The sequence below is a fragment of the Cystoisospora suis genome (assembly GCF_002600585.1).
Source record: "Cystoisospora suis strain Wien I chromosome Unknown contig_3504, whole genome shotgun sequence".
Taxonomy (NCBI): domain Eukaryota; phylum Apicomplexa; class Conoidasida; order Eucoccidiorida; family Sarcocystidae; genus Cystoisospora; species Cystoisospora suis.
Window position 1 is genome coordinate 227 of NW_027156299.1, and position 10,251 is coordinate 10,477.

At 45.3% G+C, this 10,251-nt stretch overlaps 1 protein-coding gene across 1 annotated transcript; it reads left to right on the plus strand.

The window, feature by feature from the left end:
- The first annotated feature begins 7 nt into the window (after window positions 1-7).
- CSUI_006803 (uncharacterized protein) lies at window positions 8-5,412 on the plus strand. The gene is made up of 4 exons (XM_068066955.1): window positions 8-962; window positions 1,217-1,620; window positions 2,009-5,102; window positions 5,227-5,412. Exons 3-4 carry the CDS (start codon window positions 2,217-2,219, stop codon window positions 5,248-5,250), a joined length of 2,910 nt encoding a protein of 969 aa, XP_067921069.1. The 5' UTR covers window positions 8-962; window positions 1,217-1,620; window positions 2,009-2,216; the 3' UTR covers window positions 5,251-5,412.
- The last annotated feature ends 4,839 nt before the right edge of the window (window positions 5,413-10,251 follow it).

Sequence of the window (10,251 nt, forward strand, 5' to 3'; positions counted from 1 at the left end):
GAGAGAAAAAGAAGAAGGGAAGAAGTATCGATGCACGAAGAGCCCTTCTGTTTTCACTCTTCCCGTTCTCTCACTCCTTTCGTTTCCGTTCTTCCATCTTTCTTTTTTTTTTCTCATCCTCGTTGGTGACGGATGATAGCAACTACATCCTTTCCCTTTTCTATTTCTCTGTGTAAAGGGAGTTCTTTTCTTTCTTTTCTTCGGCTGTGAACAAGTCTCTCTTTCTTTCAAGGGAGTCAAGGGCCTTTTCAGTCGACATTCCTGCACGATATGAAGGAAAGAATCACGAGGGAAGAAGTACGGGGGGGATCGATGGAGAACAAGACGAAAAGGTTTCTCTGCTTCACTGGTAGTTGATAAGGATGTCTTCGTCTGAATGAATCGACTTACATCGACAGAGACTCTCTCTTCTTCTTCTTCTTTTTTCCTTGTCTCCTTTTTCTTTCCGAAGTTTCTTAAAGGATCTCTAGCCTGTCTAGTGAAGGTGAATGAGTTTTAGTGAAGTCATCACAGAGCAACTTGTTCCTTCCAAAAACGCCCCGCGCAGCTTCTCTCCCTACTCACCCCCGAGAGGAACAAAAGAAAAGAAGGAAAAGATTTTCTTATTCTTAGTCATTTTTGTCCTTCCCTTCTTGATGTTTTTGCGATTCTTTTTTGCTCTCTTCTTTTCCTCTTTTTCCTTTTTCCATTCACTGGTGGGTGTGTCGCTCACTTTCAAAGCAGGTCCCTTCTTGAAACTCTTCCTCTCACTCATTGTTGTTTCTTCCGTCCGAACTTTCCAAGATTTCTTTCTTCTTCTTCAGGAAGACGAAATGAATAAAAAAGAGAAGTTCAAATGACGTCTACGGCAGGGTAGAGCTCCGATTCCTTTCATACCCAGGAGAAAGAGTAGGACGTCGTCTTCTTGCTTCTCAGTTCTTTTCATGGAGCATGAAGCCATCCCTTGTCTTCTCTATCAGGAGGTGGGTTTATCTCTCTCTTTCTCCGTGCTTAAGAGTGAGAAAGAGATCTTCTCATGTACAGGCTTTCTTCGCTAGATGTCTCATACGACCAGGAGCAGCAGCCTCAGCAAGATGAAGAATGGAGTCTCATTTCCCATTCAAATCTTTCTCCTCATGAAATAGCGAGACTCTCCTTTAGATCTTAGCGACCAGAAGGGAGGAGAAGGAAGGATTGTCTCACTTCTTCTTCTTGTCGGCCGTATCGTTGTTTTCAGATGGGGCAGAAGCATTCCTTCTTCTTCTTACTCTTCACGAAGGAGACCTTCTTGCTCTTCAAGGATCTATGTGTGTAGAGAGGTCTTCTTTCCCTCTCTTTTATAGCATCTCTAAAGACAGCAGTCTTCTTCTTCTTCTGTGGTCCTTGTTTTTCTTTCTCCTCTCTTCTTTTCTGTCCCTCCTGTATCCACCTTTTCCTTTCTTTCTTTCGTTCCTGTCTCCTCATTCCCAGACAAGGAGAAAGGGTGACAGAAAGAACAAGATTCAGTAGTAGTAGTAGGGGCGTTTTCTTGTTCTTCTCTTTCTCGTCCCTAGTTGGTGTCTGTTGTGTAAGAAGAGAAATCTCTCCTTATCATCTCCTACAGGTTCATAATGACTACTAGTGCAGATCGACTCAGAGAAGGTAAAGATCCTCATTCTATCTTCAAGACGTCCTCTTCATCTTTAGCCACTTCTTCTTCTTTCTCCTATCATAATGATGGAGAAGGAAAGGGCTCTGGAACCCAGTTTCTGCAGGTCACCTCTTCTTCCTCTTCATCTTCGGGACCTAGAGAGACTTGTATGGATAGCTCTTCTTCAGAACGAATAGAGAATAGCAGCATGGAGGGCTACGATAGTCAGTCAGATAGACAACAATCTCAAGGTCAGAATTCTCTCTCGCCAGGTAGACGATCTTCTTCTTCTTCTTCTCCTCTCTTTTCAACTTCGCCTCATCTCTCTCAGAGGACAACTGCAGCTTCTCTTTCTTCTTCTTTACATACTTCACTCTCTTCTGCATATTCTACGTGCAGGACTTCTCCTCATGTAGGGAGTCTTCATATAGTGAAGAAGACGGAAAGTGTCGCCGAAGAGGATGGAGAGAGTGAGAAGAAGAAGACCAACAACGTGAGAGAAGAAGATGAAGTACGAGGAGTACAGGGTGAGGTAAAGGGCCAGGGGGGTGAACAAGAGGAGAAGAAGAACAACAAGAAGAAGACAGAAGGCGAGACTAAGATAAGAATGGAGATGAATGAAAAGGCCAAGATGCCAAAGAGCAGTGATGACCCCCCTTCATCCATTATATCGTCGTCAGCACGACAAAGACTTCAACCTAGTAAAGGACCGAAGCCGTTACAAGCATCGAATCTTAGCAGCAGTTTGTCTCAAAGACCCACTCCGATCTCCTCTTCCTTCTTTCCCTCATCTTCTTCTTTTTTGAGAGATTCTTTTGCTGATGCTGGTAACGAAGATGTTTCTGTCTGTCTCGATGAAGATGAAGAAGAAGAAAAGGTGTATAGAGATGCGTTGGTAGCAGGGAAAGAAGTGAAAGAGTCAGGAGGCAAGAAACCCATAGCATGTAGAGGGAGTCTGAACTTTCCGTCGTCTTCTTCTTCTTCTTCCATTTCTGCATGCTGTTCAAGATTAGGGCTATTGCCACCAGGTGTATGTACACCAACAGCTTCTCAATCACCTTCCTATTGGAAAGAAAGACTCTTATCAAGTCCTCGGAAAGCATCAAGGTGTCGGAAATTCTCCTTTCTTGAGCCGTCTTCATGCTTCCATGCCTCACGTCGTCGCCCGTGTTCTTCCACTTCAAGAAGAGAAGGCGAGGTAGATGCCGAGGTCATGAAGAAGAGAAAGAACCGAAACAAGAAGGAAGAATTTGAAGAAGAAAATCCAGAAGCTCATGGTGACGGTGAGGATGTCTGTTCTCTGACTTATCAAAGACAAGAGACAGCAGAGGAGGAGAAAGAAGAAGAAAGAGAAAGAGAAGAAGAAAGAGAAAGAGAAGAAGACGGAGTGAAGAGGAAAACAGTAGAAAGACTGTGTATCTCGAACGGGGGGGGGGCTCATTCGCATGCAATGCAGTTGAATGAGAAGACAAGAGCTTCTGTTCCTTTATCGTGCGATGATTCTTCTTGTACTTCTTCTTCTTCTTCTTCAAGGGGGATGGAGAGAGAACAAGAAGAAGAAAAAGAAGGTGTTCTTCGATCTCCGAGGAGAAATACAACGATGAAGAGAACTCATCGGACGGGGGGAGGGGAGACAGAGGGAGATAGAGAAGCCTCTGATCGTCTCAGTGAGGAGAGGAAGAGACGCATGCAATCGACGCTGAGAGGACCAAAAGAAGGCATTGATTCAAAGATCAGCCATACACAGCTAGCTAAACACATCATCGAAGATGAGGAGGATGATGATCGTGTTGATGCTAGCTCTATAGAAACAAAGGATCACCATCCAGGAGAAGCGACAAGGGGAAAGAAGAAGAAGAAGATTCAACAAGAGAAAGAGAATCTTAAGAAGAAAGACGAAGGCCAAGAAACTCCTCTTCCTCAAGCTTCTCTCAACCCGAAGAAAAGGACCAAGACGGAAGCAGGTCTATCATCAAACGAAAGACATAGAAACACACCCTCTGTCACTCCAGCCGACTCTTCTTCTTCTTCTTCTTCTCGGTTTTCGACCTCTGTTGCAGGTGAAAAGAAGACTGAGAATTTAGATGATGACTTTGGAAGAAATGCGAAGAACGATCCAGACAAGAGGAGAGGTATTTCTTCTTCTTCTTCTTTTACCTCTCGCTCTTCTCTCTGTTCTTCATCTTCTTCTGGTGTCCCTCGGAAAAGAGACTCTTCTTCAAGAAAAGAGAGGCATGAAGTGAGCCCTCGGAAGATCTCCGAAATCTCCGGTCGGAACGCGAGGAGTAAGAGAAGCGCAAACCCATCTGCGGGCTTGCACTCTAAGACTAGGATAGGAGAGAGAGAAGAAAAGATCGCGACGATAAAGAAGGATGAAGAAGCTCATGATGTCTCCTCCTCCTTATCCTCTTCTACGTCGACAACGAAGACGGAGGGAGATGGAGAAGATGGAGAAGCAGCTTCTCGGAAGAGTTGTGATCTCGTACTTATCGTTGAATCGGATGAAGATAAGATAGAGAAAGACACATCCTTATCTTCATCTTCTCCACCCCCCCAGCCTTGTCGCAAATCCAAGAGAATCATCCGTCACCCACGTCGACTTACACCAGATTCTTCTTTTTCTTCTTCACGATCTTCCTCTCCCCCTGTCTCAGCATCTTCTTCCTCTTGCCGTATGAAGCAGTCCATCCCTAGTCAGAGGAGAACAAAAACAAGAAAGGAGAAAAGACAACCTGAAGTGAACGTCGAGAGCGAGGCTGAAGGGACAGCAGAAAAGAACATTAAGGGAGCCGTTTCGAATCTTCTGTCTTCTCCGGGACCCTCTGTCAATCTGACAATAGGCAGAACTTCTCTGTCTTCAAGAGGAGGGGTGTCATCTCATTCCTTTTTACAAACCTCTCAACGTCATTCACGCCGCTCTCCTCTCGGAAATCCTTCTTCTTCTTCTTATCCTAGTGCTATTCCACACCAGGAACCTTCATCTGTTACCCTCAATAAGAAAGTCTCTCCTGCCCCCGCACCTTCTTGTTCTTCTTCTCTCTCTTCTCGAGGAACTGTAGGAGTAGGAGGGATAGGAGACAGATCTTATGTCGCAGGCAACATACTAGGGATGGGCGATGAAAGTGCCAGTAAAGGAATCTCTCCATCCCACACTTCTTCTTCTTCATCCCCTCTTCCCTTTGCATGTCTCTCTTCTTCTTCTTCATTGCAACAACGACAGAATCAGCATCCGTATGCTCATCTTGACTTGATCCAGAGGTATCAACAGCAGCAGTTAAGATTTAGTCTCCTCTCGAACTTCCTTTCAGCTCTTACACATCCACATGCAATAGTAGGTGCAACGGGAGACATCAAAGGAGAAAAACAAGCACAAGAAGAACAAGGCTCTTCTTCTTCTTCTTCTCTCTTGACAAGCGCAGGAAGTCATCATAACACCACCACTACTAGTACTACTAGTAGTAGTTGCAGTAGTGAGAAGGAGAAGACGAAGAGTGTAAGCAGTCATCCAAGTACGCTCGGGGGAGGGGGAGTGAATAATAATGGGATCTCTTTAGGGGCGGCCGCAGCACCAGGAACAACTCTTTCTTCTTTGTCATCTCCTGTTTTATCTTACACAGGGAATAGAACCGCATCATCTCTAACTCCTCTTCAAGTGGCGTTACTACAGCTCTCTTCTTCTTCCTCTTTAGCACCTCCTCCTTCTCCTCAGCAGACTTCTCCTTTCTCTTCATCCCTTTCTCCTTCCCTTCTCGCTCAAATTGTGCTTCTGCAGCACCAGCAGCAGCATCAGCAGCAGCAGCACCTGCTTGGACTAGAGCAGCTTCGGGGAGCAACCAGTCAAGCTCGATCTTCTTTCTCTTCTTTGAATCATCATCACACACGTACAGCATCGTCGCCCTCTTCTTATGAACACACTTCTTCTTCTTCTTTTCCTTCCTCTTCCTTACCTTCTTCTTCTTTTTCATCTTCCTTACCTTCTTCATCTTGTGCTTCTGCGATTCCCCATTCCCTTTTTCTTTCCTCTTCTTCTTCTCTTTTGGCAGGAAAAACGGCTCTTGATCTTCTCCAAGGGAGTAGTGTCATAGGAGCAGGAGGAGGAGCAGGAGGGCAAAGTCATTTCCATACGGCTCTTGGTCTCCTCCCTCGATCTGTTTTACCTAGTCAGCAAGCTCTTTTTACCTCTCCTCAGACCCCTTCTCATGCAGTCTTACAGAAGGGCGCTCCGGAGTGTGTTCTTCCTTTGAGTAGAACTCTTTCACAAACCAGCGAAGATAAGAAAGGAGATGAAAGGAAGCAGAATGCTTCTCTTCTTCAGACACATCCTGAGTCACCAGATAGTAAGACCATTCCTCATCTCCTTGGATCGACGGCTTCTGTTAAAACAACAGAAGATCAAGGGGCGAATGGAAGGATGAAGATGAATTCAAAAGGAGAAGAAGAAGGAGATTGCATGTCAAGACGAGAGGGAGAGGTGCAGCCACGAGAACCTCGTCGTTCAGTTGTCCTCCCTAACAGTAGCACTAGTAGTAGTGGTGTAGATACATCTAGAATAGAAAGATCAGAAGAGACCGACGAGAGGGCGAAGAACGAGAAGACTATTCCCGATGCCTTGTGTGAAGATGGCGATAATGTTTTCGATAGAGGTGGAAAGGCGATACCCGCCACAACGACGACGGGGAAGAAGAAGAGTGAAGAAACAGAAGAAGAAAAGAGAAGAGAAGAAGAAGAAGGACAACAGAGAGGGGGGGGGAGTTCTTCTCATAACATCAATCATCTTCAGTCTAGCCTGGATCATCATGGCATTTTCAACAGGTCTGTCTCAGAGAAACTTGTCAAGCCTTCTTTAGGTGAGAAGCACACAAAGGAATTTGGAGAGAAGGGAGGTTTGCTTGTCACCCCAACTCCCGCATCTTCATTCTCATCTCCCGTGTCTCTTCTTCAACCTCTGTTACTTTCCGATCCATCTCTTCTGTCTGTGTGGCTGACGCAAGCTCAGAAATCTCTCCTAGCCAATCAGCTGAAGATAGAGAGTAGGAATGATCTTCTTGCAGGCCGTGACCTTTCTTCTCAAGCCTATCTTCATCCCCCCATGAGGCATGAGAGAGGAGGAGAACAAGAGAGAGAAGAAAGAGAAAGGAGCACTCGAGCAAGAGAGTTCGTTGCCGTTAAAGGCCTTTCCTTTCATTCGAAGGGATCTGCTATTTCTATACCACAGAAGACATCGAATCACATGGACTCTTCTCCTTCTCCTCTTCCGGCGGTGTGCATAGCTGAAGAAGATCTCTGGCTAGTTGTCGTGGATGAGAAAGACATCGCGCAAAATCCCTGGGGTGATCTTCTTCACGGAAAGAAGAAAAGAAGGAAAAGGTTAAGAGAGCAACAGAGAATCGAAGAATTCGGTTCTTCAAAGAAGAAAGAAGAGAAAGAAGATGATGAAAAAGCAGAAGAAGAAAAGAAGATGGGGGAACAAATGGACAGTATGAAGAGTCTTCTTTGTAAAGATCCATATGATCTTCCTTCATCGTCTTCTTCTTCTTCTTTCCCATCATGTCCTCCGTCTTATCATACTCAAGAGGGGCAGAAGATCAGTTTGCATGGAGAAGAGAAGAACAGCCGTGAAGATCCGAATTTTGCTTTTTCTCCCTCGACTACGGAGACTCCTGTAGAAGGACAGGAGAAGCTTTCTTCTTCGTCCCCCTCACTGTTAGTCACACCATCGATCCACAGTGAGAGGGGACAATCGACCTCAGAGGAGACAGATGTGTCAGGAGAGGAGCAAGAGAGAGGAGTTAAGGCAAACAGCCAAGGACAAGAGAAAGAAATCGACAAGGAAGAAAAGCTTTTAGGAAGGGAGAGAGATGGAGAGACATCCACAACAAGAAATACTCATCAAGACTTCTCCTCTTCTTCTATTCTTTCTTGTGAGAAGGGGAGAACAGATAAAGAAGATGGCAAAAAGCAAGAAAGAGGGAAAGAAAAGGAGGAGGAAGAGGAAGAAGAAGAGAGAAAGAGCAGATCTCTTTCTTCCTCTGTTGTGCGCTATCGCATCTTCCCTTTGAGTCAATATGGTATGGATGAGGAGACAGCTCGAGAGGCTGCGCTTATGTATCTTGCACATCAGACGGGCGGGCGACTGGTTTTTCTTGACGAGAAGGAACAGGCTAGCTTAGATGCGGAGTGCTACGAATCAAATGTCTCTCTATCATCTCTTGAATCCGATGATGAAGAAGAAGAAGATATCGAAGAAGGAGGGGGCGAAGATGAAGAAGAAGAGAGGGAAGATTGTGAGGAAGAAGGTGTTGTGTCAGATGAGGGGGTTCAACTTCATCCGAAGGAGAGGTGTGCTGAAGGCGAAGAGGGCAAGAAAGGAGAAGAAGAAGAAGAAAAGGAGAAAGAAGAGCATAAGAATAAGAAGTCTTATCTTCTCAACGAGATGAGGAGGAAATTAGATGGAGGAGGAGATCTCCAGAGATCAAGAGAAGGGTCAAAGAATCCTTCGACATCACCTTCAGATCTCTCCAAGTTGGGGTGTACGTACACCTCATCCTGCGCATCATCATCATCATCTATTCTCTCTCCTCGTGTAGAGAAAACGTGTGAAAGGAAGGGAGATATTCATGCGAAAGATGATTCTTTTTTCTCGTTATCGTCAAGAGATAAAGAAACGACTCAACTTTCACATGGGAAGAGAAAAGAAAGAAAAGAAGAAAGAGATTACTGGGGTGAATGGCTAACTAGTGAAGAAGGACTCGGTCATTTCATAGCAGGAGGAAGTGGGGGAAAAGGCGGATCTGTCGTTCTTTCGAAATCTCTTTTTCCACCTGACTTCTCTGTCTCTTCTTCCTCTTCGGCTTCCGCTTCTTCATCTTCTCTTTCTTCTTCCTCTTCTTTACCTGTCTACGGCTCTTCTACATCTCTCTCTTCATCCTCTCATTCTTCTTCTTCTACCGTCTCAAGTCTTGTTCTTCGTGTTAAACGAGGACGACCACGTAAAGATATCTCTTCTTCTTCATCTCCTCCTTTGGCGGGTCTCTCATCATCTGCTTCTTCTTCTATCTCTACAGCCGTCTCGGCGGTATCTCCTCTTCTCCTTCATACGACAACTTCAACAGACCTTAATGAGAACGAGGAGCGAACACCTCGAGTCGAAAGTTCACGTCGACCCCCGCCAGCACCCTCTTCTTCTTCTTCCCCTTCTCTTCTTCTCTCTTCTTTTTCTTCTTCTTCTTCTTCATCTTCATCTTCACCGTGCATGTGTCTCAATGAAAAGCCTTCAGAACCGAAAGAACCCGGCGCAGAAGGAACTAGACTTCTCTCTCCTGTCCTAGATCCTGACCTCCTTGATAAAGAAGATACACGCGCCCCCAGTTTTTCTTCCTCGTCTTCTGCGTCTCTTTCTTCATCTTCATCTTCTTCTTATCCTCTATCAGCAGGAAGAGCAGCAGGGGTGGTCATTCACGGAGACAGCATGATAGGAAGTTCGAGCAACGGCGGCGCTTTCATTCTATCAAATCGCAAGAAAAGAAAGATAGCTGCCTCCTCTTCATTTCTTGCCATGGCGAGTCTTGCTGGGGGGCCTCGAGTCGATCCTTCTTCTGCTTCTTCCTCTTCTCTTTCCGAGCACAGCTTAGAGAAGATGAAGAAGCAAATAAGTGAAGAGAATCTAGGAGGAGGAGAGAAACTCCGTCACCGTTCTTCTTCTCCTCTCAGTCTCCCCGGGGGGAGAGAGCGAGGAGGAAGCTCTGATACGATAGGCTCCAGGTGTCATCTTTTTCAAGACGCTTTACAGACTCTAAAGAATCGACTGTTCTCGATTCTGAAAGAGGGACAGAAAGAAGAAGAGACAAAGAAGGAGAAGAAGAGTGAAGAGGGTGATAAGAAGAGACGACGTGATGAACAACAGGCACAAAAGGAGGAGAAAGAGAGGGAGGAGGCGCAGTGTATAGAAGAGAAGAAGAAGGACAACGTGGGTGGTATAGAAGAAGTCGAGAAGGAGAAGAAGAAGAAGAAAGAGGATTCAGAAGAGGATGAGAAGGAGAATAAGGAGAAGAAAGGTGTAGAAGAGGAAGAGAAAGGAGAGGAAGAAAAGGAGGAGAAGAGGAAGGATTTGCAAGCGACCAGTGTAGTGAAAAAAGCGAATCTTGTTGAAGAAAGTGAAGTGAGTAAAGTGAATCGAGATATGAAAGAGACGCATGGAGAGTCGTGGAGAAAAGGAAGTAAACAAGAAGAAGAGAAGGGTGATCTCTCGGGAGAAAGTGAGAGAGAGAAGAAGCAAGGAAAGACGCTGGCAAAAGAACCTTCTCATGAAAGTAGTAGTGGTAGCCTCTCGAGACCTTCTTCATCTCTCTCTCTAAGTGGAAAGAGTAAGCAAAGAAGATCGAGTAAGGTGTATAGTCAGGAGTTCCCTAAAAAGAAGAAGATGAAGAAGCAAGAAGGCCTCGGCCGTCTACTGATAAGGAATTTCTTAATGAGCGGAGAGTTCATTCCTGATACAGGAGCTGAATGGTTTCTCGATGTTTTAGATGATCTAGAGAAATTACCTTATCGTGCCGAGCCATTGGTAAGAAGTATCGTCTCTTCTTTTTCTTCTTTCTCTCTTCTTCGATACTTCGGAAACAGGGTGTATATACACCCCGTTGTGT